The 25,417-nt window shown below is 37.2% G+C and overlaps 2 protein-coding genes across 5 annotated transcripts in view; one reads left to right on the top strand and one right to left on the bottom strand.

Annotated features, from left to right (window-relative positions):
• The first annotated feature begins 1,908 nt into the window (after positions 1–1,908).
• LOC128621500 (transcription regulator protein BACH1-like) lies at positions 1,909–16,377 on the top strand. 3 transcript variants are annotated; one of them, XM_053647314.1, is made up of 5 exons: positions 1,909–2,704; positions 6,652–6,906; positions 7,783–8,982; positions 10,224–10,430; positions 12,384–16,377. In XM_053647314.1, the coding sequence occupies exons 2-5, from the start codon at positions 6,667–6,669 to the stop codon at positions 12,732–12,734; spliced, it is 1,998 nt and encodes a 665-aa protein (XP_053503289.1). In that variant the 5' UTR covers positions 1,909–2,704; positions 6,652–6,666; the 3' UTR covers positions 12,735–16,377. The 3 variants fall into 3 exon arrangements, with proteins under 3 accessions (XP_053503289.1, XP_053503288.1, XP_053503286.1); XM_053647313.1 differs by having other exon boundaries at positions 1,909–2,866; XM_053647311.1 differs by having other exon boundaries at positions 1,909–2,164; positions 12,384–16,376.
• A 4,447-nt stretch (positions 16,378–20,824) lies between these two features.
• The window catches only part of cadm2b (cell adhesion molecule 2b), a 184,894-nt gene continuing 180,301 nt past the window's right edge, over positions 20,825–25,417 (bottom strand). Inside the window, exons 9-10 of one of the 2 annotated variants that reach the window (XM_053646612.1) lie at positions 22,439–22,561; positions 20,825–21,760 (exon numbers count right to left, since the gene is read on the bottom strand). In XM_053646612.1, coding sequence (XP_053502587.1) covers positions 21,684–21,760; positions 22,439–22,561 — 200 coding nt within the window. In that variant the 3' untranslated portion in view covers positions 20,825–21,683. Of the gene's footprint in view, positions 22,314–22,438; positions 22,562–25,417 lie in introns of both variants that reach the window. The other variant, XM_053646611.1, reaches the window with a different exon arrangement.

Here is a 25,417-nt window from a genome sequence, read left to right as displayed (position 1 = left end):
AATATTTGTTTTATTCATACTGTCACAGAGCATGTTGATGGTAGCCAAACAAAAAAAGGTTAACAAACCAATACATCCAGTTTCACCGTAATCCCACAAAGAAAGAGCTGTGCATTATAAACAGCAGACATTCCACACCCGACATTAGCATGCACATGGCTCAGGTGTACGTCAATTTTAATTATACTGACCTTGTAGGAACGAATAGCAGAGAGCTTGCAGATGAAGCGTTTTCTTCACACTGAGCAGCCCAGACCACAAGCAAGACAAAACACAAGCTCTCAAAAAGAACCAGGAAGATGCTGTTCTGGGGAGGTAGAACATCTTAGAATTGCTGTCAGTTACAGTCAGGTCTATAAATAAACATACAGAATTGTAGCTACAGTAAATGCATTCAAAGTAAAATGATTGGTCTACTTATACAGTATGAATGTTTGACGTTGGGAAATAGTGCATGAACTACAACCCCAATTCCGAAAAGGTTGGGACAGTATGGAAAAGGCTAATAAAAAACAAAGAGGAGTGATGTGTAAATGTACTTTGACTTATGTTTAAACAACAAAAAAACCCTTATAAAGAAAGACAAGGTATTTGATGTTTTACCTAATTAATGGCATAGTTTTTTGAAAGTAAACGTTTATTTTGAAATTGATGCATGCAACACGTTCCAAAAAGTTGGGACGGGGCAATTTAGGACTGATATTGATGTGACAATTGAAATAAGGTGATGTAAAACAGGTGACGCAATCATCTAATCATAGTATATAAGGAGCCTCCAAAAAAAAAAAAAAAAAAATAAATAAAAAATAAAAAAGGCCTAGTCCTTCAAGAGCGAGGATGGGTCAACACTCGCCAATCTGCCAACAGATGCGTCAGTGAATAATCCAACACTTTGAGAACATTCCCCAAAGACAAATCGGTAGGATTTTGGGCATTTCACCTTCTACAGTGCACAATATAATTCAAAGATTCAAGGAATCCGGTCAAATCTCGGTGCTTAAAAGGCAAGGCCGAAAACCACTTCTGAACGCGTGTGATTTCTGATCCCTCAGACGTCACTGTCTTAAAAACAGTCATGAGTTTGTAAATGATATCCTGACATGGGCTCGGGAATACTCTGGTAATCCTATGTCAGTCAACACCATTCGCTGCTGCATCCACAGATGCAAGTTAAGGCTTTACTATGCAAAGCAGAAGCCATACATCAACACTGTCCAGAAGCACTGCTGACTTCTCTAGGCCCAGTCTCATCTGAGATGGACAGTAGCACAGTGGAATCATGTTTTGTGGTCTGACAAGTCAACATTTCATCTGTGATGGTGCCATTAATGCAGAAAGATATGTACACATTTTGGAGCAAAATATGCTGCCATCCAGAGCAGGACAATGCCAAACCACTTTCTACCCAGATTACAAGCGCAACCAGAGAGTGCGGGTGCTAGCATGGCCTGCCTGCAGTCCTGACCTGTCTCCAATTGAGAATGTGTGGCACATTATGAAGTGCAAAATAAGGCAACAAAGGCCACATACAGTTGCACAGCTGAAGAAATGCATAATGGATGAATGGGGGAAAATTCCTCTTACTAAACTTAACCAACTGGTGTTTTCAGCTCCCAAACACTTAAGTGTTATTAGAAGAAATGCATGTAAATTTTCGAAAAATAAATTAAATTCACAAAGCAAAACATCAAATAATGTGTTTATAGTACAGGGTGAATTGAACTTTGAAATGTCTGCAAAAATACAAACATTTTCCATACTGTTCCAACTTTGTTGTTTTGGTTGTATAATTTATTAATAACCATATACTCTATATAATAATACAAGACCATTTTAGGACATTTGCATGAAATAAAATTTATGGAAAAACAAAAACAAAAAAACGTTGTGTGATGTAACTAATTATTACAAGATATTATCTAATGGCATTAATAATTATGTAATTTAAAACTGGTGATTTTTTTGAGTTTCAAGCCAAGCTAAGGTTCAAATCTCCCGATCTGGCAACCCCGTGTTTAATCACATGACTCCATGTCTTCGCAACTTGTTCAGCTAGCTAGCTAATGCTTTTCCCCCCTTTTCTTTTCCGCATTAATAAACACAGCTGTATGATGGATAGCTGAGGATTTTATTATACATTTTCTCATCTCAGGTGATATGTCAGGTTAGTTATGAGTTTTCTTGTTTGTTGTTGTGCTTGTTTACGGTGTAATGTAGAATATACGCACGCTCATTCCTGCATATTGTACGTTAAGGTCATCTTCCTACAGAGTTTTCAGAGATTAAGTTTCTTAATCTAACTCCGTATAATAAGTGAGTCTGATTATATGGATCAGGGTTGTATGTGAGTTTTATCAGATGATAACTTGGATCTCCAGGATGTAGATCAGTGAGCTAGTCAATGCTGGAATGTTCATTTTCTGCTGCTTAAAATATAAAGCTACTTTGATATCCGCTAGATCCCGTCAAATAAAATCTAGATCTAGAAATAAAGTGATCAACTCAGTATTTCAGTTTTTAGAGACCCATATGGACTAGCTCATGTAGTTAGCTAGCTATGTGCGTTAGGTGTTGTCCAAGGCCGCGGTGTGGGATCAGACAGTAAGAAAGTTCTCTCACCAACATCAGACTGTCCTGCTGTAGTGACTCGCACACAGACTCGGCTTCAGGATGTTCTTCAGGATAATCATTTGTGTGATCAGAGGTTTGTCAAGGAGAAAGACTGCCGCCCAGACCCGACTATGCTGATTACCTCAACATTACTGACTATTTACACATGCAGCATGATAAACCTACTGCATACACAGCTTTCCTGTTTCAGTATACAGGATCTGCTATTTATCAAGTCCTTCATTAACTGGCTCAGGTGTGTTAGATCAGGGAAAACCTGAAACTATAGCAGGGATGAATCAATACCATTTTATTTGGTACATATGAATACTCATATTGATACTGAAATGAGTAATCTACTTAGTATTAAAAGTCCTCATGAAATTAAAATGGAAGTTTTGTGGCTTGTAGTATGATTATTTTTATCTACAAGCTAGTGTGTGCCAAAACAATGACAAAATTTGCATTTAGAAGATGTATGCGTTCAAAATTTACAGTCTTTCTGCCACCAATACGGATCAACAATTTTGATGACCTCATTCTGCACTTCAGCTTCTCATCACATTTTCTGTCCAATCAAACGCTCTGTAGAATCGGAAGTGTCCCGACCCCAACATTATACAAATCCATTTTACTAACTGTCACTAGAGTGCTGCAGGGATGAGGTGTTTTTGTAGGCCAACCCAGAAGTTAGCATCACCCTGGTTCCCTCGAGATAAATACAGTAGGATTTGTCCACTGGTTTTTAGATTATTGCAGAAAGTAAGCTCCGTGACCAACAAAAGTTTATGATTCTTACACTTTTTTTTTCTTCAAGATAATCTTCACAAATGAACACAGCTTTTATCAATTTTGAAGCCTAAATACAATCGCCAGAAGTAAAAAAATAAATTAGGCTATAAACAAACTACACCACAGTCGCATGACTTCAACGTCACCACCGCTACACTTCTGACAACTCTTTCAGTCTTTATTTAAAAAACACTACAATTGGAAAATACTATAAATTAATAAATCTACAGGTTGGAAAGTTTGAGTTGGAATAGTTTGCAAGAGCCCAAGTATAAACACAACGGCGCTGCAGTAGATGAGATTTCCTGTTCGCTGTGATGACGTCTAATGTCCCTAACAACCTCCGTAGTCCCATTTAGTCACTTGTTAGCAACCGTCTTTTTCAAGACACGTAACAGCTTTAAAAAATCACGAGTGAGGTATTACTGATGTATTTTATATTGTAGAATAAAACGTAAAATATCTTGAGCTTGTGTTAACCACAGACCTTATTTCAGGCATTTGACCAAAAACCCATTCAAAAAACTTGTTGACTTCAGGACGATGAAACCGGAAGTGCTAAAATGCTAACTCATTTCTGGGTTTTAGGACTCATTCCTGCACCACGTTAGTACAGCCTAGCCCGGGCTGTGTGGTAAGCTAAACACTATTGGCTATTTAAAAAGGGTGAGGAGTCACTTGTTATGTCCCACCCTGAGTTCCTGTTTCAATGGAAATTGCATCAACACATCAAATTTAGCTGTTTATTTTGGCTGCTGTCGTGTGCTGCTAGCATTGAACTCATTATGCTGAGTTTTATGTTTAAGATTTTATGGTGGAAACAATATCTTTTAACAGAGAGCATGAGAAAAGGCAAGCATGAGTGCACAGAGCAGTATCAGGGAGTGTGGTCATTAAAAAGGTGCCACAGACAAAGTGCAGACCCTGGCAAAAAGAAGCACTCATGCTCAGTGCTCAGTGCTCGCAGAACTGAAGTGCTCTCAAACGAGAGAGTTGCTCTGTACACCCACTGGACTGTTCTGTGCTCATGAATACCTTTGTGAGCGCAATTCACAGCAAGTTGCTCTCATTTTTAATGACATTTGCTGACATAGCTCTGCACACTCAGGGTGGCCTCCCTCACACTCTGTATAATTAAAAAAAACCTTTTTAATTACTAATTATTATTATTATTATTATTATTATTATTATTAACTGACATTACTTTCTCAGGGCTGAGTTTGCAGTCTGCTGTGCCGTGCTTTGATCATTATTTGTGAAAAATACAGGGTGTTCCATACGTCTCCATACAGCATATATAGGACTGTGGTTATCAGCACCACGTTGGTTGTGCCTTCATCTGTGGATGTTCGTGGACGTCCACTTCTCAGTTGGCCCTCAACTCTTCCAGCCTTTTTAAATTTGTTAAGAAGTTTAGCAACAGTGTCGTGTGTGTGTGTGATGTTTCCTGTTAAAGTTCATTGCAATCTTGAGACAGCTTCCCGATCCAGCCATGAGAATGACTACAAAGGCATTTTGTCAAAGGCATTCTTAAAGTCTATCTGGAAAATAATATAATATGAACTGCGTATGAAAAATTTTGGAAGACATTCTGCTAAAAAGTGTTCATTTCCCTTATGTATGGGGACTTTTGGGACACCCTGTACAACTGTTATTTCACGCCATCTGTTTATCAGGGCAACAGTATACACTAGAATTACATCACTCAGCATCACATGATATTAGAGTAAATGTAAGCAAGCATGGTAGCAGACACCAGTATCGGTATCGATGCATCCCTGGTATGCAGGACAGTCTTCTCTATATGTAAACATTAAAATGGCAGGTGTAAATGACTCTGTCTTGACTGTAATTAGATTACTTGAGATGGATGATAAAAGCAGGCGTTCATGGGGCTAGGAGGATGTGAAAAAACTTTTAATAAAACACAATGTTTTAGATTATCTTAAAGATGTACCCTATATAAGGCCTTTAAAAAAAGATAATTTTTTTTTTTTATACAACCGTGCTGTTGAATTCTTGGTTCTGGTTGGTTAGGTGTTAATTAAATTTCTTATAACAGCAGCTCTGACAGTAGTTCCAACTGTAATTCAAACGATAGATTTATATTAATGTGCTTGTTATCATTTCTACATTTCTATATTTCTTATCAGTGGATGCTTCTTAAAATCAAAGAACCATGACAAATAAATACTGTGTCAGTATTAAAAAAAAGAAAAGAATAATCATTGAATTGGTGAAGAATTCTGTAAGCATAACACACAGTTTCTAGGTAACATGACAAGCATGTTTTTTTTTTTTTTGGTATTGTAAACTTCAAGAGGAAAAAAGAGAGAGACTAGTTAGGGAATAACTGTTTATAGCTGCAGTGACATAAGTGATAACTGCAATTAACTTGTCTTGTGGACAAGTAACATAAAATAAACATAAAATAACATAAAATATACAGTCCCCTCAGAAACTATTGGAATGGCAAGGCCAGTTCATTTGTTTTTGCTGTAGACTGAAAACATTTGGGTTTGATATCAAAAGATGGATGTGAGACGATAGTTCAACATCTATTTCCTGGTATTTACATCTGGATGTTTTAAACAACATAAAACATAGAACTTTTTGTATCAGACAACCCAGTAGTAGGCGAGCAAAAATATAGGAACAGATAAGTCTTGAAGTATATTAAAGTAAATAACACTTAATATTTGGTTGGATATCCCTTGCTTGCAATAACTACATCAAGCTTGCGACTCACTGATGGCACCAAATTGTTGGTTTCTTCTTTTGTGATGCTTTTCCAGGCTTTTGGGGGGTTTTTTTTGGATAGTTTAACACAAGTTGCTTAGCATTTCTAGATGTAAATTTGAGGAAATGAAAGCTGAAATTCTGTATATATTGGCATGGTGAATAGTTTTGTAAGCATAGCATGCAGTTTCTAGGTAACATGACAAGCTACGTGTTTGTTTATTTTTTTTTGGTATTATTAACATAAAGAGGAAAATAGAGCTACGGTGAAATAAATGATATAGTTATGTTTAATGTTGTGGAAAGTCCGCAAGACAAGTTCCTGTTATCACTTATCACACTGCAGCTATAAACAGTTATTGCTGTTTCACACTTTTCAGAGCCACCTAATTTGGCCTTGATGTTGAATACATGAACACCACTATGACAGCTGATCTATTAGCACTAGGTGTTTGTACTTTTCTACTTCACCTCTCTGTTCAGTTTATTCCTCTTTGTGCTGTTGTGCAGGTGAAATTCAGCACCATGTCTGTGGATGGCTCCCGGACGTCAGTATTTACCTTCCAGTCAGCTGTACACAGTATGCATGTCCTCCGCTGCCTGGATGAGCAGAGACAGAAAGACATCTTGTGTGATGTGACAGTGGAAGTGGAGAGCAGGAGCTTTCGAGCCCACTGCTCAGTACTGGCTTGCTGCAGCGCCTATTTTTACACCAGACTCCTAAACCACACGGGATGGAACTCGGTCATCACTCTGCCTGAGGAAGTAATCATTTGCATTAGTAATTACACATGCAGCTTGATAACTAGATATGATATAACTTATGATAAGCTCCCTGAACAAAAAATGAGTCGCATGTCATTTCTTTGCTAACATAAGGAAGCAACCCACGTCTTAAGATAATCCTGTCAGTTTAATCCACACTATTTTGATGTTTCACTTGGATTTCCTACAAATCCCACAAGGTTTCTATGGGATGATGGTCCACATATGGCCCCTATGCACCCTATAGATGTCATCCTGGGAGTTCACATTGTCGGTTTTGTGTACTACTTGGATTTAAAGCCCAAAAAATAACCTCAGAGTAGCCAACAACAGGCGATGTGGTTTGATGCTAAATTACATTCATACTGACATGCATCCTATTGAAATTATATGTTAAAGCGCTGCTATTGGTGGACACAGCTCATTTTCTGTCCTTGTTTGGAGCTTATTATATGAAGGCATTTTTAACCATTTAAATCTGTTTAAAGTGATACAATATACATTATTGGATGTTTACTCCATGGGAGCAGGGAGGCGTAGTAGTTCACACATTTGCCTCGCACCTCCATGGTTGGGGGTTTGCATGTTCTCTTGCATGGATCAGGGGTTTCCTCCAGGTACTCCTGTTTCCTCCCCCAGTCCAAAGACATGCATTGTAGGCTGATTGGCATCTCTAAATTGTTTATAGTATGTGAGTGAGTGTGTGTGTGTGTGTGATTGTGCCTTGATGGGCTGGAAACATGTCCAGGGTGTCCCCCGCCTTGTGCCCCGAATCTCCTGGGATAGGCTCCAGGCTTCCTGCAACCCTGTGTAGGATAAGTGGTACAGAAAATGGATGGATGGATGTTTACTCTATGTATTTTCTTCCATCCCCAGATCACAGTAGAGGGCTTTGTGCCTTTGCTGCAGTTTGCTTATACTGCAAAACTTCACTTCACCAAAGAAAACATCCAGGAAATTCACAGATGTGCTGAGCTGTTGGGATTTCACAATCTTGACAAAGCGTGCTTTGAGTTCCTCATTCCGAAGTTCTCTGATGGCAGCGATACTACTCAGGAAGCCAAGAGGAAGAGCAAAAACAGAAGCAAGATCATAAACAGCAATGAAAAATCGCCAGCTGCCAACGAAGCCTGTGATCATATTGACGAACAATGCACTAATACTGAAGGAGATGGTGTAGCTCTGGTTTCTGGAGCTCAAACGGTACAGAATGTATCACCTCATGATACAGAGTGTCCTAATGAAAGGCCTTCTGTCACCTCTGATAAGAATATTTTAGATTTACCTTCAGTCTCATTCCAGTCTGCTACTGACCACCAAACAGAACTGTGTTTACAGAACTGTGGGCCACAGCTGGTGCCATCTTCATCCATACCTACTGGTGAAGTGTGTCCCTTTCTTTCAATGCCATGTAGCACTGAGAATGACAATGTGCATCCTGTCACAGCTGGCTGTGACGGTGGCATTTTGAATAGACTGGCAATGGATGATGTTCAAGGTGAATGTCTAAACATGCCAAACGTTGCTGAGGGCCAAATTGAACAGCCTGTAAGAGATTTAGAGCCAACGTCGGACTGCAGCCAGTTATGTCCCCTGTCCTCCAGGGAAACAAGTGAAGTCTTGGACAGCATTGCATCAGTGAGCAACTTGGAGAACATCGAGAGCACCACCACAGAGAATTTTGACCCCCCTGAGCAAATATTCCCCAACCCAGCACACAGCAATGGCTCCACAGAGAGAAGCACAGTAGAGAGAGAGGTGGCTGAGCATCTGGCAAAAGGGTTCTGGCCAGACATGAGTTCCTCTTTGACAGAGACTCCGGAGCACATGGAGCAGGGAGCTGCTGGAAATGGCTCTGACTTCCACTGGCTCAAACACCTGGATTTAGGTGCTGCACCTGATGATTGCCCTTTCCTTAGAGACTTAAACTCCACGGAGGACCCGCCCTCATTGAATAACAGTCCATCCAGAGAACCAAGCAGAGAGAGTCCCTTTGTGTCTCCTATAAACTCTGGCGACACTTCTGAATGTGAGCACGAGGCCGACTCTGTGGTTAGCAGTGAGCAAGCATGTGAGGTGAGCTCGATGATTCGATGGTTCGATGATCATTGTACAGTAGGTGAATGAAATCACACGTACAGCAGTATATGCCAAATAATACCGAAATGCTGTCCAGTTGTAGCTTGGTTTTGGGTTTAATATGTTGAGAGTAGGTTTAAAAAAACGTTAGAAGCAGCAAAAAAGTCCAAAATTTTGACAGGTTTAGCCGCTGTTAAAAAATCACTCGCATATGATGAAGAAATGAAAGATCCGTGCCCTCCAGGTTTCTGAAACGCCACATACAAGCAATTTTCCCAGAGCAGTAGTGTTCATTTTCTGTGCGTTCAAATACAAGCCAATCAGGAAGGATGAAAATAAAACATCAGAGGGGAGGGGAGAAAATAAAAACAACAAAAGCAATCTGATTGAGAGGTTTAATGAGCTACCTAACCTAATACCAACCAAAAGAAAATTAGTTGAATCAAATTCAAATAAAATTGAATTAAAATAATTTTATTAATAAGAATTAAATAAATTAAATTAAATAAGAAAATTAAAGCTTCCATGACTCCCTAACTAAAAAAAAAAAAAAAAACAACCCCAGAAGAAAACAAGGTAAATAAGAGTTCTCCCTGTGATACTACTGGTAGTTATATACAAGGTTCTAGTAGAGTAAGTTTACTTTGATAAACTTGCTCATATGCAGTAGATAACTAGTTTGCAACTAGCATCACCAAAGAAAACAACAAACCAACATGACCTAGATGCAAATATTAACACTGTTTGGGGTAAGGTAAGTCAAGGCCTGGGAAACAAGAAGAAAAGAGCTGGCTGTTTCCTGTTTTTTGCTGCTGCTGGTGATCACTCAAATTGTGTTCCTCTGTAATTGATGTGAAACACACACTGCACAAGAGGACAGTAGCCAGACATGCACTCACTTCCATAACCAAAATATCCTAGGGCCGTAACACTCATGTCTACCTGTGACAAATACAAGTTAGTTTGCTAGCAGTTCTCTGGCGATTTTAGACTAGTCAGTTATTATGCTGTGTGGGATGACAGGAAGACGTTTCTAAATTGCACATTTATGAACTGTACTTATAATCCTGGTATTTATAATAAGAGTAAAATGTTGAAATGTTCCTAGGCCATCTTCAGTAGTTCAGTAGTCCATATTGATTATTCCTGTTCACAGGTACTTCATGCGGTTCTCTTTTCTCTCTCTCTCTGTCTCTCTCTTGCGCTCTCTCTCTCGCCCTCTCTCTCTCATTCCTCAGGTAGACTTGCCGTTCCCCGTTGAGCAAATCCCGAGCATGAGCAGGCGAGCTTTCCTGCAGATTCTGAAGGAGCAGAGTCTCACGCCAGAACAGCTGGAATTTGTACAAGACGTTCGGAGGAGAAGCAAAAACCGCATGGCTGCCCAGCGTAGCCGGAAGAGAAAGCTAGACTGCATCTACAAGCTCGAGGGGGACATCAAGAAACTGGTACAGTCTATGTATTGTTTGATTACAACACTCTCTACTGCTTTTAGAGTCAAGTAGGTTTTTTTTTTCTTCCATGTAAAGGGCTAATGAGTGTGTTGAGTGTGTGCATGTACAAAACAACCTGATTGCAGCAAAAGATCAGATTTTGCCAATACCAAAACTTAAATCAAACTGTAATGAAAACTTTAGGTACATGTCCTAAAATAATAATACCTTATTCAATATATGGATACTGCTTAGGGAGTTTTGCCATTTTTATATATGATTACTGAAAGTGTATTGTAGTATATCCTGAGCACTGTTAAAATCCCACAATGCACCGCACTAGATTAGTGTCCATACAAAGTAACTGGAGGGATGCAGTGCCACCCACAATGCACTTTGCAGAAATAGGAAGTCAGGGCGTTTTCACACTTGGTTCTTTCTTTCTCAAACACCAGCTCAAATTTTGCACATAATCCTTTGGGAAGTGACCACACGGTGGGTGGAGTGCGACTGCTTTTACAGAGCGCTGCTGCCAGTATATTTTTGGTCACAGAAGAGCAAAGTTAAACTTTTCAGAAAAGCGCAGAGTAACATGAAGTGCTTTATCTCCCGGCCAATCAGGTTGCAATTTGGGGCGCAAGCGAGAAAAACAATCATGAAGTTTTGTTAGTGAGTCCATATAAGGAGATTTATGACGCGTAGAATGGAAAATATTCCATGTTCCTATGTTGCAATATAACTAAAAATATCAAGTTGGCTGTTTTTGGCACATTCATCGTTATGTGACATCCTGCTTTAACTGTGGCTGCTTATAGTCAAGTTACACAAGCAGCTCCTCTTCTCTCTTCCAAAGCTACAGCAAAGACAATCAGCCTCTTCACTGCCAGAGTTAAATGAACCTTTATTTAATCTTTATTACTGATAATAATAAATAAAATCTAGGTAACAAGCTAGGTCAGTTAGGCAAAACTAGCCAGGACTGCTAAGAGCATTGTTGTAGTTACAGTGTGTGTTGTGTAACCTACTTTTTTATTTATTTATTTAATATCTCAGCGCAAATGGTGCTCTAGTCAGCACCTTTTCTGTTTAAAAAAAAAAAAAAAAGGTCTGTGTGAAAGCAGAATAAGGTGACAGTTTGGACATGGAGCAGGTCTAAATAAGTCATACACATTAATCTCATTTGTTGGAGTAACATCCAGAAGCCAGGTGGCAGCATTATGTAAAATATAATAGCTTGAATAAAGTAAAACCTTTGGTTAGTAGAGTGTCAGCAATAAATAAAAGAAAATAAATGAACGTAAGCATGTAATCAAATAAATAAATAAAATCATATTTTATATTTGATCAACGAAAGAAGCAAGTATGACAAAGTCTTTAGAAGAACTGTGGCACATTCTCCAAGATGCTCAGTAAAACCTCCTTATCTAATTTCCATATTAAACTGCACAGATTGTACACGAGACTGATAACTTTTTTTTATTAATCAAAGGATTGTCAGACAAAAATATTGACATTGCTCAGTTTATTGCTGTTTACTACTTTTTGTAATATTTTTTTGTAATGTAGAAGCATTTAATTTTTACAGCGTTTAAAAGTATATACACACAAGTATATTCAGGTTTGTGGACACCTGGCCCTCGCACCCATATTTTAACATCCAATTCCAGATGTTCAAAGATTCCTTTGCTGTTATAATATTCTCTACTCTTCTGCAAAACCATGTCTTCAATTAGCTTGGTTTCTGCACAGGGGCATTGTTATGCTGGAACATGTTCGGGCCTCTTAGTTCCAGTGAAGGAAAATTGTAATGCTACAGCATACAAATAAGATACAGAAGATATCTGAATAACTTTGTACATGCACTAAATAATCTGATTGTTTACCTAAAATCTATTCATTTATATTGATTTGATTTAATAAAAAAGGACAGTTGGGAAATTGACTTTTGTGTTTGTGTGTGTTAAACAGAGGATTCAGAAGGAGAAGTTGCTGCAAGAACGTAACCAGCTGAAGCAGAGTATGGAGGAGACACAGCAATCTCTCTCAGGTCTGTGTGAGAGTGTGTGTACTAAATCCTCAATGCAGCCAGAGCAGCTGCACGTCTTAGCCAGGTATCTGTCCCCAGACTCGCCCAGCTCGGTGCTCCTCACACCCACTGCCTCCCCAAATCTGCCCTGCCTCGAGGCCTGGAGCAGCGAGCCAACTCAGCCTGACTGCGCTCAAGCTAATGGAACAGCTAATAATAATGATAATGATAATAATAATAATAATAATAATGCTGGCACTGTTCCAAAGCCCAATGATTATTCACAAACATAATCATGATAATCAAGTAATACAAGCAACCAATACAAGCAAATACAATACAGGACACGGGCACACAAAGTTGGATTGCAAACGGATGTAACAGAAGTTCCTGTAAATAATTTTCACATTTTTAGTATTTGGATTTTTATTAATTGAGCTGATTATGAAAAGCAGGCTTGAAAAGCAGCTGTATAAGGTTAATTATTTCTCTGGGTGTAAGCATTTGAAGCCTAACTGCCAATTTGTATGTAGTGTAGTCCTTAACAAAATAGCATTGACTGTTTACATGCACATCAATATTCCTATATTAATCGGAACTTGGCAATATTTTAATTACTATTGGGTCATGTAAACACAGCAATCTGAGTGCCCGATTCAGATTAAGACAGCGTTCTGATTCCCACCCTTGAAACATGCCTGTTTTCATTTGAAATTTATTGCATGTAAGCACCTTATTCAGAAGATCCAGAGAAAGTAGATATACACACATGCTCAGTTCGCAAGGAATTGTGGGTGCTAACAGATGCTTAGCTGCAGGCTAGGTTTGTAATAATGACAACACGGGCATACTTACAACAAACACGTATGCAGGAATATTCCGATGCTTGTATGCATATAAACATCGTAAACATCATATGGCTGCAACCTGAATTTAGACCTTAATCATAATTTTATGTGCATGTAAACGTAGTCGTTGAGCAAGAACGATGAAATGAAATCCCATACATTGGGGTCATCAGCTTGTGAGCTGCGGTCTGCAGTCTAGTTGTGGCTCCAGCAAAGTATTTCATCGGCTCAAACCGAGCATTAAAAAAATAATAATACTGTACGTATTTTTAAAAAAAATTATAATAATAACAATAATTGGCCATTGTTCAGTGACTCCAGTTTGCTAAATCTGAACCGTCACAGCTTCTGTATCAAATGTGATATGATGAAGAGCCACTATGAGGCAAAACATAACCACTTCAAATTGACGCATCTTATTTATAGACAGAACCTACACACTAATGGGTAATTATTACCAGGTAATTATTGAAAGCATTCAGTCATGTTAGTTGCTTATCCAATCCTTTGTAAACAAGGAATTTTAGTTGAATACCCATGCCTTATAATCAAAACACTGCTTTGTGTGGAAGAATAGGACTTAAGCATAATTTCATATGAATTGCCTTTTGCGTGCAGTAATAGGAAAATCTTTACGCTCATTGCCTTTTCTTTTCTGTAGTTTTGAAATTTATCATTTATCCACACCGCTGTGCAAATTTTATTTTATGCACAGCAGAAGAAGGATAGAGTAAATAAACCAAATATTCCTGTTTGAGTTTAATCTTGATAACCAGGATAAGGCAGTTGCTAAGCCGGTTAATTTCAACTCGGGTTTAAGCTATATGTGTTCACTGTTCAGTGGCAAATAGTCAGTTGGCAGCGTAATAACGACATTCTACAGTACACTGCTCATGTTGAGTAGAGCTGTGCTTCAAATAATAGTTTTTAGCATTTTAGACAAGATGTTTCGGAAAATGAGATGCATAGATTTCGCAAAAGCTGTAAGAAAAATCACAGACCCCCTCGGTACAGACTGATTTTACAAACATACCATTTTAAACCAATTAGGCACGTTATTTAAATGTCTACAATAATAGTTTTTAAAAATTATTATTATTTCTGGTTTATCTACCCATAGAACCCATTTTTCTTAACAACTGTAATAAAAAGAAAAATAAAGCATGGACCCCCTGGGTATGGTACACAGATGCACTTTGAGAACCACAGAGTTCCACTCTAATGCAAAAAGGATGGAGTTGCTTTTGCACTGTTTATATGGTTTATACCTGCCTTTTGTGATGTTCAGCACCATTGAATGTCATTAGATTACTAGAGTAATTGATTTAATATAACTTGATAAGAAAATAACTAAATAGTATGAAAACAATAGTGGCTGGTTTTCTCTTTAATTACATGACTCTTTTGCTTGTATTCGATTGGATAAGAAGCAGATTGCTTGTACTCAGTTATGCAACACCAAGTTTGGTCTGGAGAGTGACTGTAGCCTCTGTCGTGATAGTAAGAGGTAAACTTCACTTTACCCCAAAAATCATAATCTGTATGTTTTTTTTTATTCCTGTGAATTAAAATGCAGTAGCTGGAAAGGCATAATAATCATAATGAGCTGAATCTACTGCCAGGGTGTATACAGTGTAGTCCTTATCAAACCTTCCATCAGCATTCTATGACTGATCAAAAGAAAGATTAATTGAAATCCCATATAATGTTGCAGAATTTAAACATTGTTTCATATGAATTGCCTTTCATGTGCAATAATAGGACCACCTGTCATGAATAATAATCATCAACCGTAACAAGCTTAATTTGTCTTTTTTCCTTTTTACTGAAAAGAAGGTATAATGATGTAATGTTCACTGCCACTGTACTAAATTCACCCATGATTTAAATTTAAGCCAATACATCCTAGTACTTTAGTGGTCCAACCTGTAATTCTCACTCAGGAGTAAATGTTTTGGTTGTGTAATTCTGAATATAATTTTACTTTAGTTCTTTCTTTACTTTTTCATAATGTTTATGAATAAATGTATAGAACTAAATTTGCACTGTTAGTAAACATTTCATATGAAATTTTAGCATGGCTTAATAATTGATATTTGTATTATTCCTGTTGCAAGATGTGCATGAGCCAAATCATATTCAAAAGTAAGGATTCTTAATTATCTAAGAGTCTTCTTTACAATTTAGAAATCGTAGTATTCTCGACACATTCACCTTATGCACTTTGTTATACTGTACAGTAATTACATTGCTTTTAATTATGCTTGATTTTTGATTGTCATAATGTAATGTAATTCAAATGTAGCACAATAGACACAGCATTAAAAGCATAACACGAAATCTAAATATAGTGCACATATGTGCTGATATACTCATATTAACAGAGGGAATTGTTACAGGCTCTAAAATAACTGCCATGTATTATTAGGTGCTTATGAGTGAGCCGTTTGTAAATGGCTTGTAGTCAATAAAATCAAACCTGTAAAACACTTTGTTTTCTCTTGTTTCTTCTGCTGTTTCCATAGTTTACAATGTTATAGTAAAGGAAAAAGACACACACAGGGTGTAATCTGGGAATAGCCCCTGGATGAGACGCCAGTCGATCACAGAACTCCAAACACACATTAACATTCATTCTCACCTAGCGGCAATCCACACATTGGCATGTGGTTTTTGGGATATGGGAGGAAACCCAAGCAGAGACCATGTGAAACTGCACACAGACAGTAACCCGAACCCAGAAATTACACAAAGATAATTTGTAAATATTAACATTTGTTTATATCATGGTGTCATTTCCACAGTCAGGAATTGGCAAAACATGTGCAGTGTCACTATTTGGCATTTGGCATTTTGCATTTGGTAGTGTATCCCTTTTTAGAAATTGTCTTGGAGAAGTTTGGAGGGAAAAAAAAAACCTTAATAAATAATAATAATAATAAAAAAGACATCACTTGGACACAGTTATGTTCATTTGGAAACTGTCACTGGTTGCATCAGTTGATGATTTTTACCAGGCTGCTGCAGAATGTTGTAAATAAGTAACTTGCAAAACAGTATAAAAAAACAGAATTTTTAAACCCATAGAACTTTAAAATTAAAAAATTATAATTTGCATTTAAAATAATATATAATATATAAAAATTGTGTAATATATAGTTATCAGCAGTTAGTTTTGTTTTTACACTGAGCCTTGTTTTATTTATTTATTTTTACAAAGCTTGCCATATGGGTTGAGACTAGAGGCGCACATTGGGACTGGGATCCCGCAGGACCCAAGAAAAATGTTGTATGAGCAGGAGGTTTTTACTTTAATACTAGCGAGTGGTTGGATATTTTTGGAACTACAGTGGGCATAAAAAGTCTCCACACTCCTGTTAAAACTGCAGATTTGTGTGATCTAAAAAATGAAACAGAAATGTGTGATCTTTTTACACCTTTAATGTGATGTAGCAACCGACAAAACTCAATTGAAAACCAAATACAAATTGTTCTTCTTCTGAAGCCTTTCCTTTGTTGATTTGGATTTGTGCTTTGGGTCATTATCGTTCTGGAAGGTGCTATTTTTCCTCACCTTCAGCTGTCTAACAAAGGTCTACAGGTTTTGTATGGCACTATCCATGCTTCGCTCTATCTTGAATAGAGGCTCAGTCCCAGCTAAAAAGAAGCAGCCCTATAGCATGATGCTGCCACCACCATGCTTCACCGTGGGTATGGCATTCTTTGGCTAATAAGCTGTCATGATTTTGCACAAAACATAACTTTTAGAATTATTCCCAAACTTCGTACACATTTGGCTACATGGTTTGAGGTAATTGTATATATGTTTTGGCAAAGTTAGGAAGGCTTGGATTTTATTTTATTTTTCTGAAAAAAGGCTTCCATCTGGCCAGCCGAGATTGTTGTTACATGTAGCGAGTGACCGGTACTTGCCAGATATTAAAGCTGCTCCTTTAATGTTTCCGTAGGTTTCTTGTCAGCCTCCCTGATACGTTTTGTTCTTTTTATATATACGTGTGTGTGTTTTGGAAATTCTTTTGTACCCTTCTCCTGATAGATAGCTTTAAACAGTGAGAATCTGTATGTGCTTTGTAAGTTCTTTGTGGATCATGGCTGTAGCAGTTGGAGGAAACCAATATGTCAATAAAATCCTATAGAAACAACTGATCTTTTTTGTCTTTATTGTAAGTTTTTTCTTTTACTTAGCCCCCCCCCCAAAAAAAAAAATCTATTTGTTTTTCACTTGAATTTTATTGGTTGCAATATCACATTAAAAGTGGAAAAAGATCTGACATGATTTGTCTTGATTTCATTTTTTTTTTTTTTTCATATCACAAAACCCTGCTATGTTAATAGGGGTGTGTAGACTTTTTATATCCACCGTATATTTTGTCTATTCAAAATTGAAGAAGAAAATAATGTTCAAAAATAATTTATTCATCAGGCACAGCATCATTCATAGATGGGTACATTGTCCAAATGTCTAGAGTATTTTTGTAGATCATATATACTCTGGATGTACTGGCTCTCTGCCTGTTCTAGGGAAATGAATTTCTACTCTTTAATTTAATTGTGAAAGCAGAGCAAACTTTCTCTTCCTCCTTTAACTGAGTTTACACCACTGAAGTTTTTTAAAATCATAACAGGGTTTGTGAACATGGATTTCACAGATTTATTTATTTTTTTGCTTTTGGTGCACACACTTTCTTTCCTTTGTGAATTATTTTGGAATCAAAAACATCTGATATACAGTTTTTTTTTCTTTCTATTTGAGTATTTTACCATAATAATAAAGTTGTTAACCAACTCTCCAGCACTGCCACTCTGTGCTGATTTAATTTCTCTTCAAAGTCAGTTGTCTGTTCTCAATTAAGTTTAAACTAATGGGGATCAAAACACTATTAAAAACTCAATCGCTTATCTTTAAATGTGTAATTGCAGTGTGCTCTGCCAGCACTTGGGGGATTCCTGCCTCTTACTTTAGATGACTTGTCAAGGTGATCTCATTCATTTGCCTATTCCATATATAATAACCCTCCGCCCCTATTTTTTTTTTCTTTAATGAAGTGTCAGTGGCAAAAAGCCTCACAGTTATGCTAACATGCTAAACAGTATAATATTAAATCCTATATGTAGACTGGTGTAGAAGTGATGCTGCACTAGTAGCACAATGAGTGAACAGATTTCTGTAGTATTTGTATCGAACTATCTCCATAACATTAAGTTTTAATTAGATTGATATAACACAATAAGAAATTACAAATACCATTGTAGATAAGAATTCCCTCTTCACTTGGCTTGATTATTATTTTGCTCGCTAAGCTGCCCCTTTCCGATGACACGGTACACTCCAGCAGAGTGACTGCGTTTATCTCGTGCTAAATAATCTATATTCATTCACTATTTCTTAGCAGGACTTTTAAGGTGTGGCTTTATGATTATGCTTATTCATATAGAAAGAGCTTTTATCTAAAGTAACTGAGGCGGAACATTACCCGAGCATAACGAAAAGCAGTTGAGGGTTTAAAGGAAAACACCACCATGTAATCCTTAAAATGTATATTTTGAAATATTTGTAATGTGTTTAGAGATTCTGGTGCAAATCTGTCGCTCATGCTGTGTGTTTATTATTCTCGTGAGACATTAGTGGTTGTGTGCCTTGATGACATCACAGGGTGACAATGCTAGCACAGTTAAGATGGTGTTTAATAGGAGAAAATGTTTCAAACATAAGGGATATGAGTCAGGTTTTGTTGTTAACTCTTAAAAATAAAAGAGCAAGAGCATCTTTTTGGACATTTTTTTTTCAATTTTTTTTTTTTGGACATTTTCTTCCAATATTTAATGCCATATTAATATGAAATCCAATGTAGAAGTAGTGGAGACAGCACACATTAAATAGCATACCAGTAAATTAAAGATCTGTGTGAGCACAATGTACAGATGAGGAGGTGAGCGAGCTGGACAGGATGAAAACTCTGCTACATTGTTTTCTTTAGCAAGGGCTAAATGCCACTGGGGACACTATCAGCTGGTAGTCGAATGGCATTGTGGTTAATGTAACAAACCATGAACCAAAGTGAAAATAGACCAGCTTGTTGATAAAAGACATTTAAAATAGATCTTGCATGGCTTTGAAGCTCACATAGTAATGATAAAGATTAAGGTGTAAGTTATTCAGAGTGGATTTTTTCCTTTAACAGTTTTCCTTTAACAGTGTCGGACAGCTAGTTGAACACGCAACCTTACTCTCAGTATAAATCTCCAGAATCTTCCAGAAGTGCTGAGCTAAATGCTTCCAACAAACTGGAGAAAAAGGTCTCACGGAAAGCAAAGTTGTTTTATTTCATAAATGTTTAAAAAGCAAACATGGACAGAGGAAAAGGTCTGTGTTTTATTCCTTACTTGCTAAGTTTTGTGTATAGAAAAAAACTATTCAGAGTAGCTGTGTTTTGTAAGTCTGGCATCTTGTATATACACATTATATGAGTCCTGTGGTAAAGTGTTATGCAACAGTGAGACTGAAAACTATACAGAAGAGATCAGAATAGTGTTGCCCTTTATTTATTTAATACACACTGAATATCTGTTCTCAGTCGGTGAAGAATAGCTTGCCACTTCCCTGACGTTCTCCTTAAAACTGATATAAAATGTGTAGATTGCCTAAGCACAGAGTGATTTCATGTAGAACTACAGCAGCAAAAGAATATTACTGATATGTGTATGATGAATAATATTACAATTGGTTATGTACGGTCATTTGAAAGCTTGATAGCTTTGACATCTCGAGTTGGTGTTGATTTGTAGCGCCATGGAATGTTTCATCACTAGATGGCAGCAAAAAGACAAACTAGTCAAAAATAAAAAATAAAAAAAAATAAAAACAACAACAACAACATAAAAAGTAACGCAACTGAATTACTTTCCTGTTGTTTTTCTTATCTAGATATGACTGAATTTGCAAGACATCTACACATATTCATGTTTGCATGAAAAAGAGCAGATCTAAGTACATTTTACTCTGAGTACCTTTTCTTTTTTCTTTTTTTTTTAAACAGCGGCATAGTTTGGAAAGTGGATATCTAATCGTGCAAAAGCAAACCTCACATTTCGTAATAGAGTCAGAAAAAGAAAACAAACAAACAAAAAACCCCAAACACTAGACCAAATTAAAGTACATTTTGTTACAAAATGTCTAAACTCCATCTGACACTGAAATAAAGTATGAACATCTGAAATATGTTTAGAAACTGCCTGATACTGAATGCTTCAGTGTGTCATATGTTTTGTTGCAAACACAAAGGCAATAACGGTGAATGTTCTGGCCTTCTACAGAACTCTGTTTACTCACAAGCTCATAAAAGCATAATAATAATAATAATAGATTGTATCTATCCATCAGTTTTCCAGAAAGTATTAAATAATACTGAGGAGATAAAATACAAATATGAAATATTGTGAAATGTTTGTAACCTAAAAACAGGACAATACAAGGAATAAAGATTTAAAATTCAGTTAAATAAACTACTAAATACTGAATTATTCACATTATATACATGCCTTATGCTAGGGAAAAATTATACTTATGTGAATGCATTTATAAAAGTATGGAACACTTTAAATTGCTCTGAGCTGATTTTCTGGACACAGAATAAGTCCCGATATTCAGTGGAAGGAGAATCTCAAACAACACTGTAATTTAATCAAAAGCCTTAAACCATGTCCAGAAAGTAGGCTTTGCATTGTCTAATATACAAATGTTCATATATGGAATCCCATATTTCAACAATATTTTCCACCACTAATCACATCAGCAAAGTAATGTACAGCAATATTAACAGGGGGAAATAAACTGAAACTACATCATAAATTTATTATTAGGTCTCATATTGGGAATGAAATGATTGGTCAAGCAGACAGACACAAATAAAACCAAAACAAACAAACGAAAAAACAACAGCAACAAGAAAAAAGCAGCTATGCTCGTTGTCTGATCCTGAGACTGTCTACACCAATGATATTTAACAATGACTTTGTGCTTATGTGTTTATTTATTTTTTTTTCACTTTTAAAAATAAATTAAGGGCCAAATATGAAAAGAGCAAGGATATACAGACATATACAATAACACAATAAGCTATATGTTAGCTTTATTAGGCCAGGGACAATTATGAATTGTGCTTTAAATTGTTATCACTTAACTTTTCATTCATTTTTTTCAATATTTTGGTATCCATATATTACATAAATGTCCATGTTCAGTCTTTTATCTTTATGTAACATTCTTATAATGGCGTACACTTCAGAGGACACTCACTTTCACAATGTAAAAAATTATTTTAAAAAAAGAACAGACAATAAATATTCACATTATGCAGCGCACATATTCTTGCCTTAAAGCGTAATTATTGGCAAAGCCAAGGTTTTCCGACTTGAGATGAACCACATTTCTTGCCGCTCCCTGGTAATATCTGCAAAAGGTATATAACAGGCACAGTGAGGGGGGTAAAGAAAGCAGTATTCAATGGGAAAAATAAGTTTAAAAAGCACAACAATGAGCACAGAACATGTCTGTATATTTTGGCAACTCAAACAAACTGATTTTTATGAAAGGATGGTGAGTTGGAGGGAGGATTATGAGGGTTTGAGCCTAAATGGACCTGGTGTTACAGTAACAAACTCAACGACTTTTTGTTTTTTTTGGTGATTAGACTGGCGTTATAAAATGGCAACGCTCTCAGGTGTCAAATTTGCCCATGTTAGAGGCTTAAGTAAGCTCCATTAGGAGTTTGAGGAGGGAGACCCGGAGCCCCAGCAGGCTACATCGAGTGACTTAGCGCCCTCCCCGGGCCGGCTAGCAGCGTTGCCGTGACAGTTACGCAACAGAAAGGAAGAAACAGAGGTGCTAAATGAAGTACTCTTTCTTTTCCTCTGCATGTGCGTAGTTCCCCTCCGCATTGATGATGGCCGTGTCTGCGTCAGGGGCGTCCTCCGCTCCTTTGGCCTCATTGGTTAAGTATGTCCCTGTCCACACAGTCCCACATAGGTCACAGACACGTAAGGAACAGCAGTGGACAATGTTCAAGCATTTTAGCACACTCTCTAGGCCATAGGAGAGGGCCACAGGAGAGAGATGAGGCGATACCTACCTTTATGCCTGGCCAGATAGCGGCCAAGGACGATGATGAAGCACAGTGTGATGAAGACCACCACAGCCACCACTCCTCCGATCAGTGCGTGATCAGGACCATGCTGAGTCAATGCATTTGGGTCTGGAGAACAAGACATAGTGGAGATTGGAGTGAAACAGAAAATAAAACCATTTCTTTTTACCTTAATTTCTACCACATCATATAATTTCAACACATTTACTGTACTGGGAAAATAACAGATGTCATGTTTAATTATAATGAAAGTGCAGTTGTTGAATTTTTTTTCTTAATGTAAGTGCAGTGGTTGAAAATTTTCTCAATATAGGCTCCAGATCTACCACAACCCTGACCAGGATAAAGCACTTACTGAAGATGAATGATTGAATGAATTAAGGTCTTAGGATAAAATAAATTTTAAAAAGCATGAGAGAATTCTGGAAAATAAACAAAAAATTTAATTCCATGTATTTTCCTAAATGTTTTGTACATATACAAGTACTCCCTTCACTGAAATGATGAATTATATAAATGTAGAGCTTTTCAACTACCTTTGATTAAAGAATTCATGACAGCATTTTATATGTTTTGCATGTCAGGACCCTCTGACAGGTTAAAACACAATGCTCATTCTCCTGCACAATTTTCACTGCTTGTCTATTCAGCACACCACTGATTGCCCTTAGACTTCCATCCAGTACAGCTGGAGTAAAGTTCAGGAAAATGTGTCAATCTTTTTCCCCCTCTTCCCTATCCTATGAAAAAAAAGCCTTTCTAGGAAGTCTTCCTAAATTTACTGTGGTATCAATAGCGGTGGTGGTGTGAGTGGAACTGGCTTCATTAATTGTTTGACAGATTAAGGTTGTGAGTATGATTGGCTGATTTTTTAAGTCACTGCCCTACTTTAACATATTTTCATGAAGTAACTTTAATTGTTACTTTTTTATTGTAGAGGTTTTCAGTTAACTGAAAGCAGAAGTGCAGTTTTAGATAATGAATGTTAATTTACAGCGCTTGTCCATCCCCCCATCCCTTAGTACTGAAAGAGTCAGTTCAGTGCCAGTGATATCATATACAGAAGGTGCCAATGCACTACTACCATAGTTTATAGAGAAAAATGTGAGGAATTGGCAGACCTAGTTACTACTACTACTACTACTACTAATAATAATAATCTAACGAGGAAAATGGTCAGGGGTTGTGAACGTTTGTGGCTATTATCAGATTTGTTACATTCTTTTCTCTTTCTCTGAATCACACAGACTAACCTTGACACAATATGACATAAAAATAATAATTTATTTTTTAAACAACTGCATAGTCTCTGCTGTATATATACAGTAGCACTATTTATATTATGAAAAATAATTCCATGCCATGTTAAGCATTGATGTTTAGGCAGTGTAAAATCCTGAAAAAGAAGCAAAAAATTAACATTCCCATGAGGTCATGCTGTTGACGTTGAGCACTCTCATGTGGCCGATCAGTGCTGATAGATTGTCCACCTTTATTTTTTATTTATTTATTTATTTATTTTATTTATTTTTTTAAAAGTAGAAAGCATATTAAGAATGGCCACTGCCACCTGAAATAAAACAGACTTCCACTATAACACTCCTCTGCTCTGACTCAGCCCTTAAAGAAATATGACCAACTTTAAAAATGTCTGAGGTTGCTGAGGACTAATTTGTCTCTCGGGTTTAACTTTGAGCGAGCAGATGCGGGTGAACTCAGTCATCTCTGGAGCTGTGCTGAGTAATTGCCACCTGGAATAATGACTTTCCCTCCCTGCAGCAACCATTGCAGCAGTGATAGCCCTCTAGTGCACTTACTGCCTGTCGTGTTTGCCTTGACCCCTACCGTCTAAGGATGCTGTGAAGCGTCTGCTGGTTGATCTGGGTGTTGTAGGTGTTTGGCACCTTTGGCCCTGTCCACAACCGGAGCGTGCTGTTTCAGTGCTTATGTGAGCGTGTAAACTTTAACTATGTGTCTTTACTGCACTGCTATTGTGCTCTCATTAGTTCATAATGATGAATGTGTCCTGCTGCTGCTGCACTTGGCAAAGTGACCCTGAGAGATGAGAGGAAAAATGAATTCTGCAGTGCCGTATTTAACACCCATATAAACCCATTTACTTCAATTAACATTTGGACTTAGTTTTAAAGATGCCATGGTTAACTGGACATCATGTTTGAGTAACTGCTGGTGATTTTGTGATGTTTTATAAAGATTTTACTAATAGACCCTGGGTTTCTTTTAACATAATTCACTATTTATTTGTTTTATTTATTGTTTTAGAAGTATTTATTCAATCCACTTATCCACCTCTCCCAGTTTGGTCATTTTGCCAATTCCCACCTGCCAGCTAGAGCTGGTGACAGCTTCCAACTGGGGAGGCAAACACTAACACAAGCTTCCAGAAGCCACCTACTGCATCTTTGTGAACTGCTGAACACAGAGAAGAGCACTACCAATTGATTTTTGTTTAAAAAAAATTGTTGTTGACCAAGATCATTTCTTGTAGAAGAAGGTAATGGTCGGACACAAATATGATCCCGATCCTGGGTTATTAATGCTTTTTAGTTAGGTTTACTTTCAGGCTTTCTTTTGTCTTGCTTGCATAAACATATTGTGTCTTTTAAATGTTTCAATTATCACTGATTATTGCTGTTACACCAAAACATCAGGTGGCCCACAATATAAAGCTGCATAGTGATATAAATACCTCAGATTCACTTCAGTTTTATGCACAAGAATAGGCTAAAACATGCACACTGTACTCTTTGCCTTTCCTCATATTCATTGGTGTAAAAGAAGTGGGCTGTTTCTGTGAAAAGCCAAATCAGACAAAGTATCTACTCTTTACACCTACACATGCATCTACCCTGGACAAGCTGTTATGTCTGAATGTGTAATAGTACTGTGTTTTAAACAGGTCATCAATGATTTATGAGAAGTGAGAGCGTGCTTAATGAAAAT

This window comes from Ictalurus furcatus, chromosome 17, assembly GCF_023375685.1.
Source record: "Ictalurus furcatus strain D&B chromosome 17, Billie_1.0, whole genome shotgun sequence".
Lineage (NCBI taxonomy): Eukaryota > Metazoa > Chordata > Actinopteri > Siluriformes > Ictaluridae > Ictalurus > Ictalurus furcatus.
Note: the sequence above shows the minus strand (reverse complement) of the source record. Positions and strands in the feature narration are given on the sequence as shown.

Coding starts and splice junctions, on each gene's coding strand:
- LOC128621500 (XM_053647314.1), top strand. CDS start 6,667: ATGTCTGTGGATGGCTCCCGGACGTCAGTATTTACCTTCCAGTCAGCT. Junction 6,907..7,782: donor TCATCACTCTGCCTGAGGAA/GTAATCATTTGC, acceptor TTCCATCCCCAG/ATCACAGTAGAGGGCTTTGT. Junction 8,983..10,223: donor GCAGTGAGCAAGCATGTGAG/GTGAGCTCGATG, acceptor CTCATTCCTCAG/GTAGACTTGCCGTTCCCCGT.